Raw genomic sequence first — 15,204 nt, 5'->3', positions numbered from 1 at the left:
AATTCTATATACAGGTTGTCCCCGCTTAGCAACCACAATTGGGACCAGCAACTCAGTTAAGTGAAGAGGCCACTAAATGAAACCATGACTGTGTTTATGATCTTACTTCAGCTTTCCTTTGTTTTACAGACCCACAAAGGTTGTAAATGTGAGGACTGGAGACAATGTTGGTGGACTTTCTAGATCAGTGTTTCTCAATCTTGCTGGCTGGGGAATTCTGGGAGTTGAAGTCCACACACCTTCAAGCTGCCAAGGTTGAGAAACAGTGTTCCAGATGCAAGCCCTTTAGGCGTACATTCTCCACTGTCTTTAAAAAGTGCCGACCAACTCAAAATCCAGGAAAACATCTTCAGCTGTTCCTCCTGCCTGGATTTCACTGAGTCAAGAAGACAACTGAAGTGATCTAAAGGTAACAACATCCCTCTTTCTTTCACACGCAGAGACTCGAAAGACATCCACAAATATCTAGGTTCATGCCTCTTCATTCCCGATCCTTCCAAATGGAGGATTCAATACCTCTCAATATAAAATATCCTCAATTTAAAAAATACTGACACAGCAGCTAATCACACTTACGGCGGTAAAGATCCCTCATAGATGAAGAGACTGAGAAACAACATTTGCACGGCTTCTAAAATGGTAAAGTTAGGGCCAGGAAAGCTTTCCTGGGACCACCATTGACCCACCAGCTCTCCAAGGACCTCTTCCCAGACGCATCCCAAGGAAGGCAGCAGCGAAGGCAGCACATGGACCGCTCGATGTCAGAAGCCCGAGATATCAGAGGAGTGTGAGAACCTTGTTGGAAATGAGGCTTATTAAGCCCCACAATCAACGAATCAACGCCATCCAAAACAGCAACCCGACAACTTACCAAGACTCTGTCTCCCATTTTGAGTTCTCTTTCACCCTTCTTTAGGGAGCCGGCTTCCGAAAGGTTTGAAATGGATTCACTGGTGGTTTTAGAGAGGTTGCTCATTTGAGAAACGGGGGTCTCCTTGGCAGCTGGAGGAGACATCTTATGAGGAATGCCGGTGGGAGGCAGATGTGCTACTGCCGAAGGAGAAGACACGAGGCTGGCTGCTGACGTGGAGGTCGGCGACGTGGCTCGAGATGCGTAAGATGCCTGGGTACCGTTGGCTTCATCCTCTGAAACCACTTTGCGTGTGAGCTTGGAGGGCCTTGTGAAGATTCCCCGCAAGGGTTCACACTGGAAGTACCTCACTCCGGCCACAGAGCCATCGTTCTTGCCAATGGCCTCATCCAGAACTATCCCTGCCCACTGGCCCGGAGCAAACTGCGTTTCTCCCAAGAACTGGATAAAGCCTGGCTTATTCCCATTGACCCAAATACGCTCCCCAATTCTGAAGTCATCCACAAACTCATCCTGGGCTTCAGGGGGAGCTGCAGCTGAAGGCTTCTCGCTGGCCGGGGTCTTTTCTGGCGGGGCTGAAACTGAAGAAGGAGAGCGTCAATGTGCAGATGGGTTTAACGCAACAGCCCGCCTCTACTTTCCTTCTGCTGAGAAGGAAGGAAAGAGAGCCGAGTGGGCCACTGATACGTAGCGACATTAACGAGAGCTGTACAAAACGCCTGAAGAGTCATATGGCTTATGAGGGAGGCCCCTGCGGACGTCCTCAACAGAGCCACAGAGCAAAGACCGCCATTCGAAGAGTTGGTACGGCTGCTTCGAGGCCTTCTGGACATAGGCACGCACGCAGACAGGCACATCTGCTGGATCGCTGGCAATGCTGTGCTGGGAGCCTCTCGCTATCCCCAACCCAGATAAGCCTACGTCCACCCTTACCTTGAACCCGTATATGGCCGATATGCGGCTAAATGGGTACAGCCATTTAACGGTGCCACGCACAGGGTGTCCCAGGCTGCAAGTGCCCCCCTTTAATGAACCGAAATGATTGTAAGAGGAGGAAGAAAGCTGAGTAACACTCACCACTAACTTCCCTCTTTTCCCCCTCCCGATTTTTATTCGCTCCAATTCTCCCTCCCTCCTTTCCCAGAGCTATTTACGCCACTAAATCTGCATCAGAAACGTGTGCGGGCGTCGACAAGGCGTGCAACGGCGTCGGTCGCCCTATTTTGAAACCTTCCTTACCCGCAGCAACCGGGGCAGCGGCCGCTTTCACCAGCACGCTTCCAGGTTTGCTGATCTTGGTGGGGGCTTTAAGCCCGCTGGGTTTCAGCATGCTCATGTTCTTTTTGCGGTCGGTACGTCGTCACCTCTGCACGCAAACACCGCCTCTTCCCAAGCACACGGACATCTACTTGGCTTGCCTCCGGGTTAAGCCTGCAGATCAACGGCACCGAGGGGAGAGACCTAAACATACGTTGCTCGGAAAGGACGTGCAAAGAAATTCCGCTCAGAAACCCTGCCCCACAAGCAGGGATGAAAGCATTTCTGGAGTCATCCTGCCAACTGCACATACCAGAAATCTGCCCCGACTTAAAAAATCTAGACTATTTCTTTTGTTTTTCTTCTCCTTAAAAGATAATAGGAGTGTCTGCTAGGTTAAAAAACAAAACAAAACAACAGTAAGAGTCTGCTGTTTGGATGTTTTTACCTAGCGGCTGTTTCGTGTAAGCAGCCTCACCCTAGAAACAATTCACTTATTGGTAAAGATATTAGTCAAGTGTTCCAACATCCCAGAGAAACCATGTTGGTTAGCAAGGAAACAACATACAGCACACACCTCCCTCTCCCACATCAGCACGATAACCTGAGAATCAAACTGTAGCCTCTGAGCGAAGCTCCCCCCAAGATGGCTCAGCAGAGCATTACCCCTTGGCAGCTCACGATTCCACACCCACCTCCGTGGGGCTGGCTAGAACTCCTTGCTGAAGATCATGAGATCGCTCAGGATATTGCACACTCCCCGTGCAGTGCCCCAGCTCAGATCCTTTGAGATAAAGTGAGAAGGGAGTTTTTCTTCCTCCTCTTGCGTTGCTAGGAAAAAAAAACAGAATAGCTGTGATTGATCAGAGGCCCCGTACAGGCTTCTCCAAGAGAAACCATCCCCAAGGCTTGTTTGGGTTTTTATTTCTTGCAGAAATGTTAATCGAATATTCCCCACTCGATATCAGGGTTGACCTGCTATAATTGCAGAAAGAAAGAGACGGGTTATTTTCAACTCCAGCAACACGCTGATCGGGGAGCTTCGAGTATCCGGACTATTTACACGGAAGCCAAACAGAGGTATTTGAAAACAGGCGGCGTTTGGGCAGGAGCGATCATGGGTGGGGACCGACTGGGAAGAGAGCAATTAAACACCTACAAGCAGCACTTTAAAAGGAAGAGAAGAGTTTCTGAATATATGGAAAAAGCATTTGCTTGCTCAGCCCTGTTCTTCACACTTGACTTCGGTTATGGAAGGCCGCCTGTTGTTGACAGCATAAGCTTCTGCACGCCCTGCTCTTAGACGATGCCAGAAGAAGTCCACTGCTGGAGGTTTTCTGGAAGGTAGAACACCTTCCCAGGAGGACCGAGATGCAAACTCCAGGCACCTTCCTCTCTTCTTGTGTTATGCAGACTCTCGCTACACCCTTGCTGTGGTTTACATCTGCTTCCCAACCTGGCGTCTTTCAGCTGCACGTCCAGCATTCCAGGTCAACCTCTGCAGGGCCCCAGACTGGAGAAGGCTGGATACCTCTTCTGTCTCTCCATTCAGACCAAGCCTGGTCTCTTGCTGAGGTCCACAAATCATTATTATCTCTGCCTCAGAAATGGCCTGGGACTCCGCCTAACCTAGTCTCCCTGCCATATTCCACAGACTTTTTTCCTCTTCTGTTGTTCCTTTAGCTCCATTGCCTTACTTTAATTTAATTTGATTTATGTCCTGCCTTTCACTCAAGGCCTTCTGCTACCCTGAAGACCCCTGCTGCCTTAAATGATTCTCCTTGCAGTTTCCTATTTCTGTAATGTCCTCCCCATCTGTTACAGAGAGATATTTCTCATTTATTTTAGCACAGGTATATGTGCCCTGCCTTGTCTGAAATCTGGGAAAGTACCCTTGTAATATAGGAATCTGACTCCTTGGAATTCTAACCAGGATGGCATACGAACTAGTACAACAGCCCTCAAGGTCTAAGTGAGTGGGCTAGATGGTGGAAATTCAAAACTCAGCCATGTCATTCATTGAACTAAGATCTCTCAGCCTAGCCAATCTTACGAAGCCAACCTTATATCACTTGGAGCTCCCTGGAGGAAGGCGAAGATGTGCCTGAGTGTGAATAACTCACAAGTGATGATCAACCTCAAATTGATCAACCTCTTAATGTCACGCATGCTAAGTTTCTAAAGCATTTTTGCTATTGTCGCCTACTAACTACTTCTGTCATGATACATAACCAGCAAATATACAGAGAAGAGTACAAGACCATTTATATACTTTAAGATAACAGAGCTGGAACAAAAGGAAAAATTAGCCACAGGTTACAGTGGGATACCAGACATGGGACAAGAAAAGAGGGGATGAAAAGTTCTTTTCAAAGCACAACCTTCTCCCTGTGAAGAAAACACTACAAGGAACACAACGCCTCCGTTCGATCTATTAACTTAAATTTTGCAGGGAATTTCAAGTCATCCTTCATTTAATCTAATGGCAATGGGTGTTAAACCCATGAGCTAAATAAAACACCCCTTGAAGAACTTCAAATTATAATTCCAGCAGATTAATTGCAAGAACCGATTATTCGTAGTAGGAAATAGATGGGACTGCAGAGCATTAATGGTTGGTCTACTAAGTAATCAACAGGGGTAATCAGCAACGTTCTGAAGTTCAATTTACAATATTTGACGTTGCCTAAAGAATGTAAATTACAGAAAGTCTGTTTAAAGATCCCAGTGTCAGAATGAAGCCATCAAGCGAGCAAGAGGACTAAAAAGAAAATCCATGCTTACAATGGGCTTCCTCAATCGGGCATCCTTCAGTCGTGCAGCTAGAAATTTGGAGAGTTGTGGCTTCAGAACATTTGAAAAGCAACAGACCTTGAGGTATTGCAGAGTTGGAGCTTAAATCCCTTCTGAGACTTCTGCACTACTGCAAACTTTTTACCCTTTGCAAAATGTCAAATGCGCTGTATTTCAACATTTAACCGCACTGATTTCCAACACCAGTAGTTGTAATAAACTGACAAACTTAAAAAGGGCCACTTGGCCTCTGTAGAAATTGTCTCTCTCTCTACATGTGAATGAGTGTTTTAGTACTGGAGGTCTCTTATCGACATTTGGATGGCAAAGGACTATACTCGAAATGTGATTGTTTCCTATTATTAAGTAAACTGACTTAAATGTCCATAATTTATCTGTATAACAGGACTGCAATATATACATAAGAATAGTTTTCATTAGTTCGTGAGAGAGGCATGCTTTTCGAGCAGCTGGATCACTCAAAAGCAGTTGCCTGTCAACAAGGCTGGCCAAGTAAAGGTATAATTTGGATCCATTTTGATCCACATTGCTTATTTCTGAGTAAATTGCAGAAAGAGTAAACAGTTGGAATATCCCAAATCTTGGAGGAAATAGAACACACTAGTCTGTCATCTGAAGGACAACCAAATTGTAGAACGAGGATTTGTAACTTTGGCCCTACAGCGGAAAACACTATTCCTGCATCTTCATCACCATGTTTTAGACAAGGGAGAGATTTGGAGCAAGGCCTCCAAAGATCTCTGACAAGGTTGTCCAGCGTCTTGTGGGTTATCCAGTGGCTTGTGGCCTTAGTCCAGGAGCAACCCAATCGTGTGGCTAACATTCGAAAGCAAGACGAGGAGGAGGAACGGTGCAATGATGAAAAATTCAAATGTAAGTTTAGCCTCGATTTGGGGTGGGATGGGGGTTAATGGCCTTGACCTCTCTCTTCAACTGAAAAGTGACCATCTCCAGATTTCTAGCCCAAGGTTATGTTTGGTGGAAGCAATAAGTCAACCCATCCGTGCAGACTTCAAGGACTCCCCGCTCAAAGTCTAACTGAAGCTAAAGATCGGATTGCTCTGAACATTACCTACCTAAACCACGAAGGCGTATTTCCAGCATTAATATATAGGGCAGTATTAATATCTAGGAAGACATCCAGGGGATCAGATTCTTGAGCTTTGAGTGGTGCGGCCTAGAATTCCCTCAGCTTGCGCTCTTTAATTAATAACATCAGAATGCACAGTCCAGCCTGCTTTCTCTCCCCCTTCCTCCCTTTTGCATTATGACATCACTGGCTCTGACCTCATCATTCAGGAATGCCTACCAGGTCACTTGGAATGCCACCGCAGAAAGACGGGCACTGCCAGCCAACAATACTGGCTTTGTAAAGTGCAACCCCCAGAAGAACAGAAGTTCTTATCCCCGATGGTTCCTTATTCACCATCTCATCAAGGGACAGCTGAAGCAACCTGTAGTTCCTCTATTAAGTATTATTGGGAATGGCAAAGGAACAGGAGGAAACAGAAACAAGAGTAATGAAGGAAGAATATATTCAAATTAAGCTACAAGAACCCTAAGCTTTGCTTTAGGAGAAAGCGCCAACTTCACCTAAGAGTTGGGTTTGGAGAAGGGCCTTGAAGCAAAGAAGAAAGGGGTGGCCTACAGGGTTCAAGGAGAAGGCAAGGAAAGAGAGGACGGATAAAATGGCTTCCCGGAGGGGATACCTCTCACGTGTGTTGGGACTGCCATTCGCAAGCTAACGAGCAATTTTCTCTGGACCTCACCAGAGCTTAAGGGATGCAGAGGTCTTCCCATGGGGTGAGTATAGTCCTTAGGACAAGAGAAGGACATATCTGAAGGAAGGCAAGAGAAAAAGACTGGCGAGGAGGGGAGCATCACAACTGTATCAGAAGAGGTAGGTCCATTTTGTTTGAATGCAAAACCATTGGGGCTGCTCTAGCAAAGGAGAAGCTACGATGTTCTAAGGCAGTGTTTCTCAACCGTGACAACTTGAAGATGGGTGGACTTCAACTCCCAGAATTCCCCAGCCAGCCATGCTGGCTGGGGAATTCTGAGAGTTGAAGTCCACCCATCTTCAAGCTGCCATGGCTGAGAAACACTGGGCTAGAGAAACTGAGAAGCCACCCTTTCCTATAGCCCCATTTTATATTCCTTAAATCACCATTTTAATCTTTGGCTTAAGCAAAGCAGCCCTGAAATGGATTTTAATTGTATCTACAGCAAGCAGGTTTATGGTCAGAGTTCTTCTTCAGGCAAAACCCAAGTATTTAGCTAGTGATTCTTCTTTTTAAGCCAAACAAATGTCTATGCACATCCAAGCATAAAAACACCACCAAAAAACACCCCGAGCATCTGGCTGACTTTATCTTTACTTCTCTGAGGATATATCTAACCCTGCTATTAATAGAAAAATACAGCTTGTTTTTAAAGAACTCTTGTTCTCCTGGAGGCTTTTAAAAATAGACAAGCGGAGTTCGACAGGACCATCAGAGATGGCCCATTGGAGGGTCTAAATAAATGGATTTCAGAGGGTCCAAAGATTCTATCCATGTTTCACTCTTGAAAAAATAAAGGAGAACGGCCTCTCGTGTCATAATAAAACAATGAAAGAATGTTGTGTGGGAACGCAGACGCCATTTCAAAAGAGTAACTGACAAATTGGAAAAAAAATCCCACCTTTAATTAACAGAGAAAACAGCATAACAGATAGAAGTCAAAGATGTGCAGGTGTGAGCTGCTAACGCTTGGAGTCAATTTGTCTAGATATATTTAACGTTTATCAGTGAGAGCCTGGTTTTATAACACCCTCAGATACTTTAGCTTAATTCTTCATTATACCTGCAAAGCAGTATTTTTACCCTTCTCATGATTCTGTGCAATATCCTTCGCTTAAACCTTCCCGTGCTTGAATAACTACCGAAACCCACGTTTCTCACAACCAAATCCAGTAGCGCTAACCAGTAGATCCCACAGGTATTCTTCAAGGGATGCGGGTGGAAGACAGATCATCATTCCACCAACTAAGTTCCAGCTAGCATTCTCTTGGTTAGACTCAGCTATGGGGAGGAATTCTGTAAGAATTAAGAGAATGTCTTACAAGCCGTTGCTTAATTCTCAGACAACATTCGGGCTCCCGTTCCGTGCATAATTTCTGTTGAAGTTTTTATGGAAGGGTTTGGAACGGCTCAAAACACAGCAAGCAGGCCTGTTAAGCAGAATTGAAGGAAGTGGATGATGGTGAAGGAAGGAAAGGGGAAGAAACGAAGTGAGCCAGCGTTATAGCTACCTGCCTTCTGGAATTCCTTCTGTTCTGTTCTGAATCTGGTGTGGACCATTACAGAGAATAAGGCAGACTCCCAAGGTATTATTTAAGATGCAAGCCAAGAATGGAACTTCACAGCTCTTTCTTTCCCCAGTGGGTGAAAAGAAGCTGCAGAAAGCTGAGATCATCGCCAGCTTCCTATAAACAGGCCTTTCATTTGAATACCAAAAAGCTCTAATCCAGGCCGAGCCAACTGAAAACCAGTTAAACCATTCCCATTCCAGAGGACTTCAGCAACATTCCCCACAGGAATGCCAAAGGTATAAACAAAAGGAGCTTTTGGCCACGGCATTTCCTCCTCTGCCAATTTCCAGGCCCTGGAGAAGCGGCATTTTTACTGAGGAGCAAGATAAACTTTTGAGTAGCTGCTGGGACTGACGCGTCCACCTCCAAGGTCCCTCCAAATTCTATGATTTTGCCCCCGCCTTTCAAGTAGGGCACAAAAGAAAGGAATCACAAAGCCGGCGAGAAGCTTGACCACGTGGGGTGAAAATAATGCGATTTTCCTCTGCCACTCCCAAGCAAGGAATAGCAGGCGAGGAGGCACGCTGTTCAGCGGATACACCCTGGAACTGAAGCTAGATTGCTTATCCTGGCCCAGTCAACGTGCACGCCTTTTTTCCTGCAAAGCCACTGCTTGAAATCCTCCAAAAAAAATAAATAAATCATGTAAATTAGCACCTCTTAAGTTTGTGTAGAAGGAAGTGGGAGACTGGTGTGTTTTAAAGCACCTTTCCAGGTGCAGTAGGTCACTTCTAAAGAGTTAAGGATCTTCTCTAAACATTCCTCCTAAAAGGGTGACAGGCTGTTAGGGGCCCTCCCAGCATTTGCTGGTTGCTGGGATTTTTTTGCAAAGAACGTAGGAATCCGAATGCGTCCCAGGGAGACACTTGTGACCGAGTTGACTCACCACGTTCACTGTTTAGATAATTCTGACTAGGATCTCTAAGCAAGAGATTGTAGTAAATAGTGCACCCAGTGGGAGTCTGTCTATCTTTATGTATTAGGAACCACTCCAGCGGCATGTGTTTTGCTAAAAGAGAGGAACACAGTCAAAGGACTCTTCTGAATCATGGAGCAGAAATACCACTCCCAACCACCACCTCCAGTTGTGTTTCATAACGGCAATGTCATGAGTTCCCAAACCTGCATTACCACTTAGGTTGACCTCATCCGTGCTAACGAAGAGGGGTGTGGACATACCAATGCATCTGGGGCTCAGAACCAGGTCCACCCCTCCTCAGAATCCAGTCTAGCAGTTGTTAAAGCTATGGGTTTATTTCACCGGTGTTGTGATGGCTGACAGGTACAAACACGGCATAATGCAACTGCCCTTATTTAGAAAACTCTTCATCCTTATGAATATGTTCAGCTCGTTAAGGCAGTGCTGCTCAACCTTGGCCACTCTTTAAGGTATGTGGACTTCAACTCCCAGAATTCCCCAGCCAGCCTGCTGGCTGGGGAATTCTGGGAGTTGAAATCCACACAACTTAAAGCTGTCAAGGTTGAGAAACACCGCATTAAGGCATGAATCCTGCAACAGTCAAAGATAGTGCAGGATTTTTCCTGAATGGGGAAAAAAGCAAGAATAAATGCGTTCCCGGTGAATCCCTGTCATCCAAAATTGTTGGGGTTAGATGCAAAACCTTAAACAGCTCAGCTACAAGGTTAACCCCAGGCTTCAAAATACCAGCCATCGTTTTTTTTGGACTGATTCTTACCTAGTTTTCCTTAGGAAAACTAAATCTACTGTGCATTCTCTTTTTTACAGGGCTAAAGAAACCACCCCCAAAATCACAAAGGCCAGATAAGACCAAAACATTCCTTGACTGCTGGCACAAAATGGATAAAACATCTGATAAAACACCAAACTTTTTACGTTCATATTGTAGTTTTGGATAACGGGTTGGTTTGACTTCCCCCTTTATTTCTAACACGCAGAGCTGTTACACGTATCCTGAGAAAGTAACAGCAATTTTGACAAACAACGTAGGCTACAACTTTGGCAACTTTAAGAAGTCTGGACTTCAACTCCCAGAATTCCTCAGCCAGCCATGGTGGCTGGGGAATTCTGGGAGTTGAAGTCCAGACTTCTTAAAGTTGCCGAGGTTGAGCAACACTGGTGTAGGCTGCTGTTTTGGCATTCCTCTGCAAGATACAGGCTAGAACTTCTAACACAGAAAGACCTTCCAGAAGTTGGAGAAGAAAGGCGATTTGAAAGAAGCAAACTCCCCCCCCGCCTTGCTTTTCCCCTGAAGCTCATCATAAAATTTTGGCACCTTAGCCCGCAGTCAAACTGCAATGATCGCAATGAAGAAGAATACAGATGCTGCTTTTCCTAATCTACCCATCTATTTCAGAGTGCCACAGGAAGCAAACATGTTCCTTTAATTGCATTGCACATACTGTCACACAAACACACACATGCACACTTCGCCTTGTCACCCTCTCTCTAGAGCTACGAGCTTCAAAGATGATGCAGCAAAACGCAGGAAGAGCTTTTGCCTGCTTTTATATACTGCCGAATCCATTTCTCCGGTTATGTGCAGTAAAATATCGCTTACTGATTTTGGATTCATATCTTAAGGGTGTGCGTTGTGGTGACGTCATCCCAAGAGCCTGAACCCTGTTACTAACCCCATCCTATATCTCTTGCTCATAAATACCCCCTGCACAAAATACACCTTCACGCTTTATAAGACACAAAATCTACTTTCCTGTGGCGTGCAAAAAACGAGAAGGAAAGCTGTCCTTTCCTAATTTTTACTCATTTGCTAAGTCCCGACGAGCGATTTAAAAAAAGAAAAAGGAATAAAGCACCTTCTACTGAACACAAAGAGAATGATTTTCTCTGTCGCTGCAAAGTTACCAGCGGAACGGGCTTTGTACATTCCTCAGAAGCACCGAAGAGCTTCAAGTGAAACTGAAAACCCAGAAGTCGGAGAAAAGTCTCTGAACACACCACCCGAGCCCACTTGCTCCCCGGGCGACCCACGGCTTGCAGGCCAAGGCGTTCGGTTCGGGACCCTCCACCCGGTCACCTCACCCAGGTTCGACGAGGACGTTCAAAACCCCGTAAACCCTCGTGGCAGGAAGGAAGCCCCACCGCGCTCCGGCCAATGGTCTTTCCACCCCACCACTGATGTCATGCGAGCAACCGCACACCAGTTGATTGCCGCGCCTCTCCGCCCGGTTCAGAGGCCGCTGCCTGACACCGAGCTTGCAAGCGCCCAGGAGACAATCCCACCGAAAGGACTCGGTTGCTAATAGCAGAGCAGTGGCGGGCCCGGCCCTCTCCTCTGGCGTGCCCGGCCCTCTCCTCTGGCGTGCCCGGCCCTCTCCTCTGGCGTGCCCGGCCCTCTCCTCTGGCGTGCCCGCTTTCTCTCGGGCTGTTCTCCGCCTTGCTGGAGGACCTGGCCAGGGGAGCCGGCAGCTGTCATTTCAGGGGCCGGCAGATCAGATGACTTGGCACAGTCTGCGCAAATCAAGGGGGTAAATCAGCCAACGTGTTGACAGCAGGTTTTCCTTCTGCCCTACAGCGCCAACGTGATCCCTCGAAGGGAGGAGGGGCACCCTTCGGTTCTGGCTCTGCCTCCCCGGTCCGCACCCGAGTCTGGCCAGCTAGAGAGCAGGCCTCCCGCAGTGCCCCCTCCACTTGCAGGGCCCCCTCCCATTTTTCTTCCGGATGCCCCTAGCCTGGCGAGGGGTGAGCAGATGCCCCGCTGGCAAGCCCAAAGGGAGAAGCAGACACTGCAAGCCGCCTATTTTGGTCCCTTGGCCTCCAGCCGGGCTAGAAACCAGGAATAACGCTCGATGGCGCTACGACTTTCGCCCGAGGGGGTTAGAAGAGAGAAAGACCCCCCCCATTCCTGTTGAAATGAAGCCCCTCTGTCTTGTTTTGTAGGAGAAGAACTGGGTTGGTCTACAGCAATGTTTCTCAACCTTGGCAGCTTGACGATGGGTGGACTTCAACTCCCAGAATTCCCCAGCCAGCCATGGAGTTGAAGTCCACCCATCGTCAAGCTGCCAAGGTTGAGAAACCCTGGTCTACAGCCTCTAAAAAGCAGGAGTCTGGCGGCCCCTTTTCAAACCATCACGAAAGCAGACTGGTAGGTCTGAAAAGGGGCCGCCAGACTCCTAATGTTCGTTTTATTTCTCCATTCCAACGATTCGCAGGGTGCCCATCTTGGAGCACAACTCCAGGGAGCTCACAACCACAATAAAATCCACCACTACCGCAGAAACCCCAAAAACAAAACTAAAAGCAGGCGCCCCAGCCAGCCATCCACAGGCTGCCATCACAGGCGCCCCACGCCATTTCGGTAGGTCCGGTCTACTCAGCGAAGGTAGGCAAAGTCCTGCAACTTCCTCACCGCCCCCCCGCCCCAGCACGAAATCCTTAACTAAAGGCAGAGCTCGCTGGAGTCGGGCGGCTATAGCCAATTTGGAAGAACAACAACAATAACGATAATCATGAGCCCTGCAGCTTTTTCACCCCAGTCCCCCCCCCAGCAAACACAGCCCCAAATTAACCATAAATGAGCGTCGAATCGTCTGTCACAAAGCAGGATTCCAGCAAATCCTGGGGATCCTCAGATCCTAGGCCGTGCCCCCCCGCGTCCAGTGTGGGCCAGGTCTCCCCCCGGATCCCCCCATTGTCCTGGCCATGCCCCCCCGTCTGGGCCCAGCAGCCCCGCTCCGGGGGGGCCGAACGGCGCCCGCGCCGCCCCCCAAGCTTTTAAAACCGGGGGGCGCCCCCTCCGAACGCAGCCCGCCCTCTCAGCAACGAAATGGGGAGGGGGCGAGGGAGCAGAAGGGGTGGGTGGGAAACCCGGGAAGCGGGAGGGGGCTGCCACGCCAGGCCAGCAGCGGCTCGCCTCTCCGCCAGGGCGAGGCGGGGGCGACGCGAGGGCAGGGGGCTGGGCAGGGGGCTGGGGAGGGGGCCGCCGCCCGCCCAGCCGCCCCAGCCGAGGGTGAGGCGGGCCCGTCCGTCCCTGCCCGAGCCGGGAGCACCGAGCCGCCCCCGCGCACAAAGCGGGCGCCCCTCCGTCCCCCTCCCCTCCTCCCCTCCCCTCCCGCGGGCCAGGCCGCCGGGCGCCCCTCTCACCCCGCGGCGGCGGCGGCGGCGGCGGCTCCTGCGCTTCCTTCCTCCTCCTCCGCCGAGGCGCGGCGGCGCTCCTGGCTGCTCCTCCCGGCTCCGAGGGGCGGGAAGAGGCAGCCGCCAGGCGGGGACTGCGGAAGAGCGGGCGGGCGGGCGGGCGGCTGCCTTCCTCCTCCTCCTCCTCCTCCTCCCCCTCCCTCTTCCCCCTCCCTCCTGGAGGGGCCTGGCTTCCCCGGGGATCCACCCCGCGGCTCCCCCGCGGGCGCCGCCCCCCCGGCGCCTTTCCTCCTCCGCCCCCCGGCGACGGCCCTGCGAGGTGGTCCAGGAGGGATCGCTGCCCCGCCCCGCCCCGCCCCGCCCCGCCCCCGGTCGCGGTCGCGGCGGCTGACCGGGCCAGCCTGGCCGGGTCGGCAGGAAAGGAGGCCACAGGGAGAGGACGGCGGCGGGAGGGGGCGCCGCTTCCCGCGTTCCTCCTCCCTGCTCCCTTTAAGGGGCGAAGCGGGCGTCGGATGCCGCTCCAGCTGCGCCTTTGGCAGCCGGGCTTCGGGAGCGGGCACGAGCCTGCGCGGCCCTCGGAAGAGCCCTCTGGAGCGGCGAGGCTCCGCCCGTCCCGGGGCAGGGTGGTCCGGGGGCGGCTCGAGGGCGCAGCGGCCCGGCCACGGCGCGGACGAGGAGGGTCCGATCTCCCGCGCTGGCCGGAGCCGCTCCGGCCTCCCGGGCCCACGGCCCCCGCGCGGTCCTTTCAATGCCCGGAATCAAGTAGCCGCAGGGGGCTGCGCGAGGCTACCCCGGGCCGGCCGCCGGGCGCTGAATTGGGAACGAGGTCTGCTGAGCCCGGGGGACCGGTGCGCTTGGCTGGCGCGGCCCCCCGGCATGCCAGGGCGAGCCTCAGCCGCCTTGGAGCCTTTGCCACTTGCGGCCCGAACCCTCCGGAACGCGCGCAGAGGGCTCGCCCGGTCACGCCCGGTGGAGATCGAGCTGCCTGGCACGGGCCGGAGAGGCGTGAGAAAGCCGGGCATCGCTTTCCGCAGCCCTCTCGCCTAGACGCGCGAACACGCCCAGTGCCATCCCCTGAAGCGGGAAATATGTGCTGGGTGACATGCCTGGCCGGGAATTTTTGAAGTTTTCTTGGATGCCCTGGCCCCGGAGCACGGTTTGGAGCACAGGGCATGAAAGGGCGCAAAGCCAGAGGATGGGTTCAAAAGGCGGGGAAGTGCCAAATGACCCCCACCGAAGAACAGGGGCTAAGGCCATCATGCCAGGGGTCCCAGGGGACGTTGCCTGCGTCAGCTTGTGTGGGGCTGTTCTCCCGCTGGCGCAGCTGTGAACATTCACCGCCTGCTTTAAAGGTGGCCAGTCTGTTTCTTGAAGGGCTCTGAAGCTGCCACGTGTGGCTGGGTCTGCCCCGCCAGCCACTTTCACCTTCTATTGATGGAAAGGCGTGTTATATATTGAATAACTAAAGCATGCGGATATTTGCTTTGGAGAATCCATAGGAGGAGGAGACAGCGCATTCATGGTTTAGACCAGGGTTTCTCAGCCTTGGCCGCTTGACGATGGGTGGACTTCAACACCCAGAATTCTCCAGCCAGCCATGCTGGCTGGGGAGTTCTGGGAGTTGAAGTCCACCCATCTTCAAGCAGCCAAAGCTGAGAAACCCTGGTTTAGACTGAAGCCTAGAAAATAAAATAAACTAGAGACAACAAACTGAAGTGTTAACAGTATGTGCTTTCTCCTGTTCAGGCAAACCGGTCACAAGCTGGGCGAGTTTAAACAAAGCCCAGACTGATCCATTCGATTAAGAACTTCTGTCATTAAAGCCAGCCAGCCCTT

General features: G+C 50.6%; 2 protein-coding genes across 17 annotated transcripts in view; one reads left to right on the top strand and one right to left on the bottom strand.

Annotated features, from left to right (window-relative positions):
* The window catches only part of CLIP1 (CAP-Gly domain containing linker protein 1), a 62,020-nt gene extending 48,499 nt beyond the window's left edge, over positions 1–13,521 (bottom strand). For 4 of the 16 annotated variants that reach the window (XM_088135155.1, XM_088135156.1, XM_088135152.1 and 1 more), the window contains exons 1-4: positions 13,378–13,520; positions 2,824–2,959; positions 2,111–2,302; positions 872–1,452 (exon numbers count right to left, since the gene is read on the bottom strand). In XM_088135155.1, the coding sequence (XP_087991281.1) occupies positions 872–1,452; positions 2,111–2,207 (678 nt within the window). In that variant the 5' untranslated portion in view covers positions 2,208–2,302; positions 2,824–2,959; positions 13,378–13,520. Of the gene's footprint in view, positions 1–871; positions 1,453–2,110; positions 2,303–2,823; positions 2,960–11,316; positions 11,653–13,377 lie in introns of those variants that run through there. The other 12 variants (XM_088135150.1, XM_088135151.1, XM_088135154.1 and 9 more) reach the window with 6 other exon arrangements.
* Positions 12,809–14,892, top strand: LOC148216579 (uncharacterized). The gene is made up of 2 exons (XM_088135397.1): positions 12,809–12,893; positions 13,357–14,892. The coding sequence occupies exons 1-2, from the start codon at positions 12,809–12,811 to the stop codon at positions 14,490–14,492; spliced, it is 1,221 nt and encodes a 406-aa protein (XP_087991523.1). The 3' UTR covers positions 14,493–14,892.
* The last annotated feature ends 312 nt before the right edge of the window (positions 14,893–15,204 follow it).

Source organism: Python bivittatus, unplaced genomic scaffold, assembly GCF_059951505.1.
Source record: "Python bivittatus isolate LINGU-HERP-01145 unplaced genomic scaffold, Pbiv_v1 ctg000100_np1212, whole genome shotgun sequence".
Taxonomy (NCBI): Eukaryota; Metazoa; Chordata; class Lepidosauria; order Squamata; family Pythonidae; genus Python; species Python bivittatus.
This window is presented reverse-complemented; position numbering and strand designations above follow the sequence as displayed.